Source organism: Oryx dammah, unplaced genomic scaffold (assembly GCF_014754425.2).
Source record: "Oryx dammah isolate SB20612 unplaced genomic scaffold, SCBI_Odam_1.1 HiC_scaffold_29, whole genome shotgun sequence".
NCBI lineage: Eukaryota > Metazoa > Chordata > Mammalia > Artiodactyla > Bovidae > Oryx > Oryx dammah.
Window position 1 is genome coordinate 59,670,797 of NW_024070213.1, and position 14,553 is coordinate 59,685,349.

At 37.0% G+C, this 14,553-nt stretch overlaps 1 protein-coding gene and 1 pseudogene across 1 annotated transcript; one reads left to right on the forward strand and one right to left on the reverse strand.

The window, feature by feature from the left end:
* Nucleotides 1-591: 591 nt before the first annotated feature.
* Nucleotides 592-2,759, reverse strand: LOC120857389 (bromodomain-containing protein 7-like). Its single transcript, XM_040232829.1, has one exon. It carries the CDS (start codon nucleotides 2,722-2,724, stop codon nucleotides 769-771), a length of 1,956 nt encoding a protein of 651 aa, XP_040088763.1. The 5' UTR covers nucleotides 2,725-2,759; the 3' UTR covers nucleotides 592-768.
* A 6,398-nt stretch (nucleotides 2,760-9,157) lies between these two features.
* Nucleotides 9,158-14,282, forward strand: LOC120857391 (annotated as a pseudogene).
* Nucleotides 14,283-14,553: the final 271 nt, after the last annotated feature.

Sequence of the window (14,553 nt, forward strand, 5' to 3'; positions counted from 1 at the left end):
ATTCTGATTGATGTGAGGTGATACCTCATTGTAGTTTTGATTTTTCTTTCTCTCAGAATGAGCAATGTTAGTCATCTTTTCATGTGTTTGTCGGCCATCTGTATGTTTTCTTTAGAGAAATATCTGTTAGGGTCTTCCACCTTATATATATATAATTTTACTTATTTATTTGTTTTTGACTGTGCTGTCTCTCCTATGCTGTGCAAGCTTTTCTCTAGTTGTGGCAAACAGGGATTACTCTCTCATTGTGGTGTGCAGGCTTCCACTGCAGTGGGTTCTCCTGTTGCCAAGCACAGGCTCTAGTGCACGCAAGCTTCAGTAGTTGCAGCACATTGGCTCAGTAGTTGAAGCTCCTGGGCTGTAGAGTACAGGCTTGATAATTGTGGTAAATGGGCTTAGTTGCCCCACAGCGTGTGGGATCTCCCAAGATCAGGGATCAAACCCCTGTCTTCTGCATTGGCAGGCAGACTCTTTTTTTTTTTTTTTAATGGATGGTCAGGAAAAAGGCTGTTTTATTCTCCAAGCTCTTCTCTAACACTTCAGCCTCAGGAAAAGGTGAAGGGGTAACTCAGGTGATATGTACAATACAGCTCATAGTCCAGGTTCAGCTTTATTACCTAATAGAAGTTCAACCTCTGGAACATTAAAATCAACTGTTCCAAAGTTTAATTAAAAACACAATTTACAAATATTTAATATCTTCTGAAAAGCATTTCCAAGTTAATGAAAAAAATATATACATAATATATAATCAAATACCAGATAGATTCAAATCCCATCAGGTTCACACTCAGTAACATCAGTCTTTTTAGGTTCTTCAAAATCTGCTGTTAAATCCACAAGGTGGTTTCCAATGACCGGGGAGGGGACGGAAATCCCCATGGCTTTTCGGACTCCATATGTGCTTACAATATCACCTGGAGTTACTTGCTGTGCAAGTTCTTTAAGGTTATTGGTCACTTGTTCAGCGAGATGCATTTCTCTGTATGACGGACCCAAGAGACAGATCATGTTGGGAGGGGGTCTGGTGCTCAGACGCTCATTCTGGGCTTCCTGGAGCTCTCTGAGCAGTTTGGTGGTTTCATCAAGTTTCCTCTGGAACACTTCAGCTTCTTCGGAGTCAAACACTTCAACCGGAGCTCCGAAGTTTGTGACTGCTTTCAGCGCCGTAAACTTGTCTTGATGACTGGAGTCCAAAGGCCCTGTTAGTTCAACTTCTGTAACCTCCATTTCTTTTGCTGTGTCAAGTATCCTAATCTGGCCTTCATCTTCAGGAGATGACGTCTCTGACTCCTGCAGGGTTCTAGAATGTCCTCCTTTTGTTAAAACATCCAGTAAGCTATCTGCCATAACATATGGATAATCTTGGCATGTGGCCAAAAACTCATGGATGCTGAAATCACTGGGGAGATCAGGGTCCTCCCCATAGGTTGAATAGATTAAATCAGAATCGTCCTTGCTGATATTTGCAAACGTGGAGTCATAATGTGGTGCATAAGAACTGTAGGGTCCATAACTCAAGTATAACACTGGAGTTACTTTGTTCCTTTTATCTTCTTTGAATCCCTGCAAAGTATTCACTCCAGACTGAAGTCTTCCAGTTGTCATCCCCAGTCTCACAGGACAATAGCCTGGTTCTCCTACAACAGGATCCACAGGATGGAGAAGTCCCAATGTTGTTGTTCCATCTGGTTTTCTCCTTTCAAATTCACACTGACTATTAACAAGCCTCCTGGTCAGCTTTCCTCCAGATTCCTTAACGATGCGGTCAATCTGCTCCTGCTCTCTTTCTACATTATTGCTTTTAAATTTATCTTCAAGCACATCTTTGTCTTTCTTTTTATTTTCCTTATTGGGGCTCTTGAAGCCCTGTGCCTCAGCATCTCCAGCATCGTCCCTCTCTCTTGGCCAGGAGCCGCTGTCCTCCCCACTCTGTGAGGTGTCTGTCCCGTCTCTCTGCTTCCGACTTTTCTGCAAGTCTGCCATGAAGTCTATGCTCTGCTTCAGGCTCTGAATTCTCTCCTGGCTAAGAATTTTCATCCCTGAGTGCAACAGCTTTTTTGCAGCTTTATAATAAATCGTCTCTGGTTTGTTGTAAATCATAGCGTTAGTACACATTAGTTTGAAGTTATCCTTCAGTTCTTCTATGGACTGGTAATCATTGTTCTTAATCTTTTCTTTCATGGTACTAAAATCCATTGGGTGTTTAATGATCATGGAGTAGCCGGGGGCAATGAAATCAGTCACAGGAAATGAAAAGAAAGCACTTGGGTCTTTTCTCTGCAGTTGTCTCATCAGTTGATTCAAAGCTTCTTGAAGAGGTGTCTGTTCTACTTCTTCTTGTTTGGCTAAAGAGCTTGCAAGAGGCTTCTCAGGAGGCAAGTCTAATCGTACAGGGGCCTGACACTGTAGGTCTTTTTCTGCCTCAATATCCACATGGTCACGATCTCGCTTTCTTTTATCCTCCTTTACACATCTCCGTTTTCTCCCCTTTTCTTCCCCTGGAATCTGCTTCTCTTCTTTCTTTCTCTTTTTCCGCTTTCTCTCTTTGTGTTTGTCATGATCGTTTTTGTCTTCAAAGAGGCTGGAGTCGTGCCCAGAGCTGCCCGTGGAGAGCTCGGTAACTTCGTTCCCTCCCACTTTGAGGACCAGCTTCAGGGGCTTCTCTACATACTCCTCGTAGAGGTGTTTGTCCGACTTGTGCTTCTTGTGCTTCTTGCCCATGTCTGATCGGCCCCGGTGCCCGCCCCCCGCGCCAGGCCCAGGCCATGCGGCGCCGCTTCCGGTCTGGGCCAGGCGAGCAGAGGGCGGGAGCGGGGCCCGCGAGACCCCGCGCCGCGAGGCACTGGGACGGCGTGCGCCCAGCCGCGCGAGGCCCCTTCACGAATAGACCCAGCCGCACCCGAGCGCGCGAGACCCAGCCGGAGCCGGCGAGCAGCGGCAGGTTGGCCGGCAGGCAGACTCTTTACCACTGAGCTACCAGGGAAGTCCCGACCATTTTCTAGTTGGGTTGCCTGTTTTTCTGATATTGAGCTACATGAGCTGCTTGTGTATTTTGGAGATCAATCCTTTGTCAGCTGCTCTGTTTACAAATATTTGTGTCTCATTCTGAGTGTTGCCTTATCTTCTTGTTTATAGTTTCCTTATTGTGCAAAAACTTTTAAGTTTAATTGAGTCTCACTTGTTTACTTTTGTTTTTGTTTCCATTAGTCTAAGAGATGAATGTAAAAAGATCTTGTTGCAATTTACGTCAAACTGTCCTGCCTATGTTTTCCACTAAGAGTTTTACAGTTTCTGGTCTTACATTTAGGTCCTCAATCCATTTTGAGTTTATTTTTGTGTATGGTGTTAGGAACTGCTCTAATTTCATTTTTTTACACATTTAGGTCCTTAATCCATTTTGAGTTTTATTTTTGTGTATGGTGTTAGGAACTGCTCTAATTTCATTTTTTTCCCCCAGCACCATTTATTGAAGAGGCGGTCTTTTCTCCACTGTATATTCTTCCCTTCTTTGTCAAAGATAAGGTGCCCATAAGTGGATGGATTTATCTCTGAGCTTTCTATCTTGTTCTATTGATCTATATTTCTGGCCTCTTTGCCAATATGATACTGTCTTGATTACTGTGGCTTTGTAGTATAGTCTGAAGTAAAGAAGGTTGATTCCTCCAGCCTTTTTTTTTCCTTTCTCAGTAATGTTTTGGCTAATCAGGGTCTTTTGTGTTTCCGTACAACTTTTAACATTTTTCATTCTAGTTCTGTGAAAAACACCATTGGTAATTTGATAGGGATTTTGGATGTCACAAACAAAAATTATTGTACAAAAGAAGATGCATACAAGTACGTCATGTATTAATTATTTTAGAGGAAGTTCAAAGCAAGCAAATGTAATATATGGTAATAGAATAGCAGCTACTTTTGATTGAATCTTGGCAGAGGCTAAAATAAAGCTATTTTGATTGTTGATGGTTATATGGTTGTCTATAAGAGTAGTTGACCAGTAAAGCTCAATTTTTTGCCCTGATAATAATGTACTATATGCCAATATATTGTTAAAAGTGAAACAGAAATTTCCAGAAAAAATAAAAACAAGGTGAATTCATCACCCGTATACCAACACTAAAAGAAAAAAATAATAAAGTGTCCCTTATAACTAATAAAAATAATGATATGTATTCTTGAAAGTGTTGTAATTAATAAAACATAAAAGATAAAAATAGATTAAAAAGTTAAATACACATTTTCTGTGATAATAATAAAAACTTACTGTATTTAAATATAGAGAGAATTTTTAAAACAAGAAAATCTCTGGGGAAAAGTAATATTTCCTGGCATAACAGTTAAAAAGATTAAAGGTTTTCTTTTCAGTAAATTTCCTTTATCTGAAAATAAAGAATAGAAAGAGTCCTATAATAATCCATTGTTTAATTATCACTTCAGATTCTTTAAGTCTGGGAAAGTTAGACTCACATCTTTTAAGTCCTTGAAGGAATTAATCCAGTTTAGAAGATACCAATCCAGCCTTTAACCTTTGAAAAGAAAAAAATCCAAATTCTATCCAAACATCAACTACCCTCTCCTTACAAATGAGGCTGATGGATGTGTCATCAGCCTTGACTGTGGCAATGGTTTCACAGATGTATGCATAAGTGCAAATTCATCAAATTGTATATGTTAAACATGCACACTTTTGTACATCAATTATACCTCCCAATAAAGCTGCTGAAAAAACATAAGCAGAATTAAAACTTGGGGAGAATTTGTAATCTTCTTTACAGTTTTAATGCACTAGTGCTAAAGAATTTTATTTCACAAATTAACATTCTAAAAATATTTTCTAAGAAATCTGTACTTATAAGTTGTAAGAACCTATACACTGGAAGAATATTTAATCATCTAAACTTGGGACATCAACGTTATGGAGGTTTTTTATAACTAATTTATTTACATTAATTGGAGGCTAATTACTTTACAATATTGTAGTGGTTTTTGCCATACATTGACATGAAGCAGCCATGGGTGTACATGTGGCCCCCATCCTGAACCCTCCTCCCCCCTCCCTCCCCATCCCATCCCTCAGGGTCATCCCTAGAATATCTATACTGTCATTTGATCTTAGATGATGTGTATTAGATATAATATCTAAATACTAGACATTGGAAAAATATTAGGACACAAATTTTAATTGATGGGTTTAGAGCGGCCTTGGCAATTTATTTAGTACCCTTATTGGGAGTAAATTCTAATATATCCACCATAGACCCAAAAAAATATTAAAAGGAACTGATGATGTAAAAATAGAATGGTAAAAGTGGAAGTTGTTCAGTCTTAAAGAGAACTGATTTTCTCTCTTGAAGGTTATAATCATATGATTTGTTAACCATTGGCTTAATATGAAGCCAATTTGATTAAGAAAAATAGTTATTGGAAATGTGGTAAATACTAGGAAGAGATATATGGTCTCTACTCTCCACATTCTCTTTAATATAATAATTATATAATAATTTTCAGAAGTTAAAAAATATATGAGTCATACAATTATTCAATGAACACATACAATATTTTATTTAACTAATTTAAAATAATTTAAACAATCATATACACAATGGAGTATTACTCAGCCATTAAAAAGAATACATCTGAATCAGTTCTAATGAGGTGATGAATCTGGAGTTGATTATACAGAGTGAAGTGAGCCAGGAAGAAAATCACCAATACAGTATACTAACACATATATATGGAATTTAGGAAGACGGTAACGATAACCCTGTATGTGAGAGAACAAAAGAGATACAGATGTATAGAACAGTCTTTTGGATTCTGTGGGAGAGGGCGAGGGTGGGATGATTTGGGAGAATGGCATTGAAACATGTATGATATCATATAAGAAATGAATCACCAGTCCAGGTTCAATGCAGGATACAGGATGCTTGGGGCTGGTGCACTGGGATGACCCAGAGGGATGGTACGGGGAGGGAGGTAGGAGGGGGGTTCAGGATGGGGAACACGTGTACAGCTGTGGTGGATTCATGTTGATGTATGGCAAAACCAGTACAATATTGTAAAGTTAAAAAAAAAAATCATATGGCTGCTGTTTCAGAGGAGAAATCAAGGAACAGCATATAATCAAAAGACTGTTATTCAGTATCTATTAGAAACTGAACAGAATTTAATTAATATTAAACAGTGCCATAACTATTTAATGTTATTTAAATAACTATTTAACTATTTAAATGTTAATAGTGCCATACAGTTTATGTATCACTTCACAGTGTCTGAACTTGAAGGAGAGAGTAATTTCATTTTCCTGATAATTAAATGATTTTAGATTAATATATTTACTATTAGATTGTAAAGAAAGGCAGACACTTTCCTATTTTATTGCTAAGATTTGGACATTTCTTCCAATCATTTATTTGTGCAATTTCTGGACTTCTACCTATTCTGCCTGAGATGGGTGGATTTTGAACAAGGATATGATATACCCTCCCTGGAGGAGGGCATAGCAACTCACTCCAGTATTATTGACTGGAGAATCCCCTTGGACAGAGGATCCTGGCGGGCTACAGTCCATCAGGTTGCAAAGAGTCCGACATGACTGAGCAGTTAAGTACAGCCCATGATATACCCTGATGCTGGGAAAGACTGAAGGCAGGAGAAGGGGACAACAAAGGATGAGGTGTCTGGATGGCATCACAGACTCAACGGACGTGAGTTTGAACAAACTTCAGGAGATAGTGAAGGACATGGAAGCTTGGGGTGCTGCAGTCCATAGGGTCGCAAAATGTCAGACATGATTTAGTGACTGAACAACGTGATATATTACATCCATCCTATTCCATTTCCTCTTTACATTGTCTTTTCTACAGACATATTTCAGACTCTTCAAAGTCATCTAAACGGTCTGTCCCAAGTAGTAGGGTGGAATTAGATTTCTAGCACTGTCTATCTAGGGATATAGAAAACTCACTAACTTGAGATGTTCTTACTAGGATATTCAAAGCCATCTTTTCAATACTTATAGAATAAAACTGGTATTTTAATCTTCATTTACTTGCTTACTTTCTCTCTCTAGTTGACTCAGAACTCAAATAAGAAATAAGGGTGAAATTCATCAGATCCCATAATCCCAGCAGTACCAAAGAGAGACCCAAATGCTTTCATGATAAACAAGTTATATTACACACTGGAAGCAAAATGTAGCAATACACTTCAGAATTCTAAAAGGTAGGTGGGTTTGCCTTAGGAATTCCTCTTCTGATAATATTAAGCTAAGGAAATAAGGATGCTTATATAAAATATTTAATATTATATTTATAGTAGTTAAATATGAGAAGCTATATTAAATAATTGTTTATCCATTAAAAGAGTATGATACATAAAATTTGTGATGCAAATATGTTTTACCACAAATAATTACAGATATTGACTTAGAAACTGACTTTATGTATACAGCCTATCATATATATAAAAATACATAGATAAGTATTTTCCCATGAAAACACAGACATAAAGCAACTTTGATGTGTTTCCTTAATTCTTTATTATATGAGTTGAAGGGTACCCAGAAATATCTTTTCATCAGAACATTATTGTTTTACACTTAGAATGTATCTAATAAAATTGTTGCATCTTATTGTCTCCAAGGACCCGATTCCCACTGCTGCTTGCATTACATATTTTGCCAAAATTCAGTGCATATTAGATTCATTAGTCACTTTTGAGCTTTAGTCACGCTTTATTTATCCACACAGAAGAAACCTGAACATCCATAAGAGTCTAAGATAATAAAACATTCATCTTACTTCACTGTGTAAAAAACTATCTCTGCCAAGAGATATCAGAAATTATATTTTCAAAATCTACAAATGTATTTCTCAGACATTAAAAATAAATGACTTTTTATTTCAGCTTTGAGACATAAAAATTGCTTCCTAGATTTAAAGTGGAATAGAATCCTTAATGAGAGTCTGTTGACAGTACTCAGAGTACTATCCACTGCAAAATACTGTGAATGTGTATGTCCTCATGAGAGGGGCATTAGTGCATGTATTTAAGGCCATTTATAATTTCAGTTTCATCTTGGGGACAATGAAGATTACACAGTCAACTAAAGTCATGGTTGCCTTCCACTAGAGTAAGTATGTTCTTCTTTGGTAATAGTCTTTTTTCTTCATCCAACATACTAGTTCCTTAGTTTCTGCAAAACATCAGACTTATCTATTTAAATAAACATCAGAGATGGCAATGAATTAATTTGGTTATCTCCAAAAAGAAAATAGTTATTTCTAGTGTTTTTGAATTAATGGACAGGAGTTTGAGTAAACTCTGGGAGTTGGTGATGGACAGGGAGACCTGGTGTGCTGCAGTCCGTGGGGTCGCAAAGAGTCGGACATGACTGAGTGACTAAACTAAGTGTTTTTTAGAATCAGAAGAATGAAATATGAAGGGATTAGACTCATTGGAAATATTTATAACATACATCATAGAGATGGGTTACTTATCTGTTCACTTTTTTTTTATCATTAGTATCCACAGCAGAACAAGCCAAATCATAAGTCTCAATAAATATGTTTCAAATCAGTTAATGAGTGCTCATAAGAACTAGGGTGATAAACACAAGTGATCTATCCCACTGTGTCACTCATGAATCAATACATATTTATGCCCATACGTAACTATAAGATACTTAAAGGGGCAAATTCCCAGCAATGTTGTCATTAATGATCGAATTATAGTGAGCCAACTATAAAAGCAAATTATCCTTGAAATATATTAAAAAGAAAATGCACATGAATGAAAATGATTTATCAGAGCATTGACTTAACACCTGGGATCACAGAAGATAAGAATCAGTGAATAGAAAGGCAGGAGAGTTTGGGAATCCTGAACTATGGTCTGAGTTAGGATGCCACAGAGAAACACTGAGAGCTTTAGAATTTTCTCAGCTTAGTTCAGAGTGTCAATTCCTTTATGATACTACCTAAAAGTTTACCTGATTGCTAGCTAGTTATTTCTCCTCTCAAGCCAAGATTAGTGCCTCTTTTCTATAGAGATGCTTATTAACCATAGGTAATTTCTTATCTATTGCAGTCTGATGATGTTATTTGTTACTGTCTTGATAAAAATAACAAGTGTTCATTCACTAGGCCTTAACAGAATGCATCTCTAGGTTCTTGTGGAATAGACTGCAAAAATAAGTGAAACGATTCACATAACAAATGAATTAATATTTCCATGGGAAGTCCTTTTATTCCTTAGAATGAAGGGAGAAAATGGCATAAACTCCACATTTACAAAAGAAAATTGCTGCCCAAATAATTACTCAATGATAGCTGAGAAAGAAATGTAGAATATCTATTGCCTTGTGTTCAAACATTTAGGTCTCTGGAATCTACCCTTAGTGCTTCTCCACAGAGCACTGAACAGGTTGACAGAGGCATGGAAGTCCACCAACTTTATAACTTTATACAGAACACAAGAAAGGAACATAAGAGCTTTATGGATTAATGTCATCATGGTGGTTTAGTTGCTAAGTTATGTCCAGCTTTTGCGACCCCATGGACTGTAGCCCACCAGGCTCCTCTGTCCATGGGATTTTCCAACAGGAACAATAGAGTGGGTTGCCATTTCCTTCTCCAGGGGATATTCCCAACTCAGGGATCAAACCAGATCTCCTGCATTACAGACAGATTCTTTATCAATTGAGCTACCAGGGAAGCCCCTAATATCATCATACATCAATATAAGTAACAGTTAGCATAAGTTATGGAACAAAAAGAAAATGAGAAGGAGGAAGAAAATGAAGGAGAGAAAAAGTAGGGGAAGTGACTTTAACTCACCATCTACCCATCACTCTGCATGGATTATCTCAATGAATATGCACAATAACTCCATATAGTTGATATCATGGGAGAAACAGGCTAAAGAGAAAAGAGGAAATAAAAACACTGCATCTCACTCCACAAGCTGAGTAAAAAGCACAGGACGTGAACTTCCTCTCACTACACATCAGTCCACAGGAAAGCAACGGAGATTCACTCATATCTGCATAATATTAAAGGCAGTCTCAAAAGATCAGTTTAATTTTACCAGTTAGGCTCATATAAAAATTTAAAAATCTTCTTAAAGGTCACTCTAAAAACCCACTAAATCATTTTAAAGATAAATACTTTATATTCGATGTTTAAGGCAAATATAATATTCATTTGTTTACTCAAATATTTATTACCTTAAAACAACCTAAATGCTATGCACTTGAAATTCAAAATCCAAGCATATGTTCTGTATCTTCCTCTTCAGAAACATTAGCTAGACCCTAAATGAATTAACTTCCATGAGCTTTAAGAAAATATCTAGTATGGGGTAACTTCAGATCATTATTGTCACAACATGGGAGAGAATTATCATATTCTGGGCTTTAGAAAAATGATTCTGATTGTGTTGCTTTTAAAATCTTGAACAGGAGAAGTAATGATATATGCTGAGTACATATTAATATAGTTTTGCAATATTTCAGCTATGAGATAAAGATACCCATGGTATAATTGTCATGGGAGAAACAGGCTAAAAAGGAAAATGTGTGTAAGAAATGCAAGGAAAAATTTAAGAAATCACAAGACTTGATAATAAACTGAAGATGAGAGTAAAGAAAGAGGAAGAATTAAGAATGTCCTTATATGACTTGGGATTTACAGAGAAGGAAACACTTCTCTGTAATGTTTAAATGAGTGCCATATTTAAAATCTTGAAATGGACACATCTAGAGGTCACTGAAAAGGAAATAATGGAGAAATGAAATAGGAATGCTTAATATAGTAAATAGTAATGCGTGTTCCCCATATTCCAGTAACAGCTATAGATATTGTAGAAATGTAGATATGTATTATCTACATTTATCAGTACAATCTTAAAATGTATACATTATTTTCATCTCAATTTGCACTTGAAAAAAGAACAGGATACCGAAGTCAATTGTCCAAGGAAAAGTCTAAATTCAAACCTTCTGTGTGTGATCTATATGTGCAAGAATAAGTTTAATGTTGAAGTCAGAATACTGTAGGAAGCATTTTCCCTGCATATATAAATTTGGGAATTATCAACCTAAGGGAGGTCACTTTATTTATGAGAATCTCTTCAAGAGAGAACAGAGTGAAAGAACAAATTGCCTAGAAAAGAAATTGCAGGTCAATCCATTAACAGAATGGTTATCAAAAGTGAAGTCACCATCAAGGAGAATGGAAAACAGACCAGAATGGTAGGAAGAAACTGAGGAAAATATGAGATAGGGGAAATTATGCCATCATCACTTTTGCAAGTTGGCAGTTTATTCTCTTATATGTAGCTGAGAGTTTGAGTGAAATGAAGACTGAATTGTGTTTAACGAGTGAAATGAGATAGACTAGTGGTGACCTTGTGAGGAATAGTTTAATTAGTGCAAAAATCAGGTGAGTTGATATATAAATGGTTAAAAAGACAGGAAACAATTATCATATAGATGGAAGGTAAAGGTAGAAGTATCATTAAGAACTGTCAAAGTTTTGTTAAACTGGATACTGCTAAATGTCATCCATAATAATGTGATTTGAGTGTATTTCAAGCTGAAATAAGGTTGACCAAAAACATATTAAAAGTCATGGATATGGTTTTTTAGCTCTATGAACATACTTTAACATTCCCTCCTTTCTCTGTAATAAATTTTGAAGCAACACATTACTAAAAAAAAATACTTACACAGGGTAGGCAGATTTCCTTGCCAACTGTGTTTAGAAAGAAATAATAGAATTCAGTTTATAATTTTAATATCAAAAATTGCTCTTAATGAGACCCCTTTGATGGAAAAAGTGAATGTTCTCACAAGCTAAGCTTTCTCTGGTAGCTCAGATGGTAAAAAATCCTCCTGTAACCCAGGAGACCTGGGTTCTATCCCTGAGTTGGGAAGATCCCCCGAAGGAGGGCATGGCAACCCGTTCCAGTATTCTTGCCTGGAGAATCCCCATAGACAGAGGAGCATGGCCGGCTACAGTCCATGGGATCACAAAGAGCTGGACACAAATGAACGACTAAGCACAGAACAGCACAGAGAATATGAAACTGTAGAATCTAGTTAGAAGGCTTTAATGTTTTCATTGGCAAGGGAATCAGAAATAAAGTAATCCACTCAATGATACAGTTCCAGAATATAGTTTGCAAATTGGGGAGAAATTTTTGTTGCACAAGCATATCCTAGGAAACATGAAAATACATAATATATTCTATTCTAACAGTAGCTGGAAAGCACAGTCAAAGGTAAATATAGCAAATATACTTTGAAATAAATTTTCTATGAGGAAAAACTCCTAGTGTTTGGATTGTAACACATTTAAATAAATTTTTCAGAAAATATATCCAATAAAAAAGTTTTAAACATGCCTCAAAGAGGCTGGACTGGATAAGCTGAAACAGGATAAACTATCCTGTACTATGTGCAGGGCAATGGAAATGCAGACATAGTGAACAGACTGTAGACACAGTGGGAGAAGGAGAGAAGAGGATGAATTGAGAGAGCAGCGTGGAAACATATACTCTACCATATGTGAAATAGACAGCCAGTGGGAATTTGCTGTAGGACACAGGGGGCTCAGATTCAGTGCTCTGTGACAATGAAGAGGGGTGGGGTGGGGCGGGAGGTGGGAGGGAGGCTCAAGAGGGAGGGGACATATGTTCGCCTGTGGCTGATTCATGTTGATGTATGGCAGAAATCTAAACGATATTGTAAAGCAATTATCCTTGAATTAAAAATAAATAAAATTTTTTTAAAAAGTAATTCATTGCCAATATAATAGCTAACACACGTGTAAGCTTTAATGCTAGGATTTTCTTTTTTTAACATAAATTTATTTATCTTAATTGGAGGTTAATTACTTTACAATATTATATTGGTTTTGCCATATATCAACCACCATTTTGCTTTTTCTTTTTGAAAGGGGTGTTAACTTCTTGCTAGAAGCATATATGGAGATAGGACATTCAGGAAAACAGACTTGTTGATCCTAAAACAATATATTGATAGAAGCATTTTTTCCCATTGATATTTGTATGTTGAATGACCAATTAGGAGTTAAGTGTACATTCATTAGAAGCACTAGTGTGAAATAACACAATTTAAAAATGAATATGCAGTTTATGTGACACAAAGAGGTGATGAAACATTGTCATGTGGTATGTGCTTGCTTTTCCAATGACCGGTTGTATCAGTCACTCTCATATTTACTTCTCTTGACATCAGAAACCAGCCAGAAAGCTGGAGTTCCTCATGCAAAGTCTTTATTTTTTCAAGCAGATTGGGCAAGAGATAACCATCACAGATGAAAAACCAAACCGCAATAACAACCTTCATCTTGCTGGGGTTGACAGATGACATTCGACTGAAAATTTTGCTCTTCATTTTTCTATTTCTGTCCTACACTTTGAGTGTATCTGGAAACTTAAGCATCATCACCCTCACTCTGATTGATTCACACCTTAAAACACCTATGTATCTATTCCTCCAAAATTTCTCCTTCTTAGAGATTTCATTCACAACTGCTTGTGTTCCCAGATTCCTGTACAGCATATCATCCGGGGATAAGTCCATCACCTATACTGCTTGTGCCAGTCAACTGTTGTTTACAGACCTGTTTGCAGTGACAGAATTTTTCCTCCTGGCCATCATGTCCTACGATCGCTATGTGGCCATCTGCAAACCCCTACATTACACAACCATCATTAGCAGTAGAGTCTGCAAGAACTTCATCCTTTTCTGTTGGGTGGCAGCACTGATCATCATACTCCCACCAATTATTCTGGGCTTAGAACTGGAATTCTGTGACTCTAATATCATTGATCACTTTTGCTGTGATGCTTCTCCTATCCTGAAGATCTCTTGCTCAGACACATGGCTGATAGAGCAGATGGTTATTGCATGTGCTGTGTTGACCTTCATCATCACCCTCATGTGTGTAGTTCTTTCCTACATTTATATCATTAGTACCATTCTAAGGTTTCCCTCTGCCCTGCAAAGGAAGAAGGCCTTCTCCACCTGTTCTTCCCACATGATTGTTGTTTCCATCACTTATGGTAGCTGCATCTTCATTTACGTCAAACCTTCTGCCAAGGGTGAAGTAGCTATTAACAAAGGAATTTCACTCCTTATTACTTCTATCTCACCCATGTTGAATCCCTTTATTTACACACTGAGAAACAAGCAAGTGAAGCAAGCATTTCTCCACTCAATTAAAAACATTGCATTCCGCTCAAAGATATAGAGAAAAAAACAAGTCAATGAATCCAGTTAAAAGGAAGGATGAACAGGCACAAAATCTGAAGCTGCTGATACTATTTGTCTCTATACAATTTGTTCTCAGTCATATTGACATTCTCACTTCTCTTTAAACTTGCTTACTGTGAACCTTGTCTATTCCATCATTTACTCTTCATTAAAACTAAATGCTGGGCCTTCCCTGGTGGCCTAGTGGTTAAGACTGCTTTCACTGCAGGAGCACTCATTCCACTGTTGATCTGGGAACTAAGATCCTA

Bases quoted from the DNA above. Each gene is read 5' to 3' on its own strand.
- LOC120857389 (XM_040232829.1), bottom strand. From the start codon at position 2,724: ATGGGCAAGAAGCACAAGAAGCACAAGTCGGACAAACACCTCTACGAG.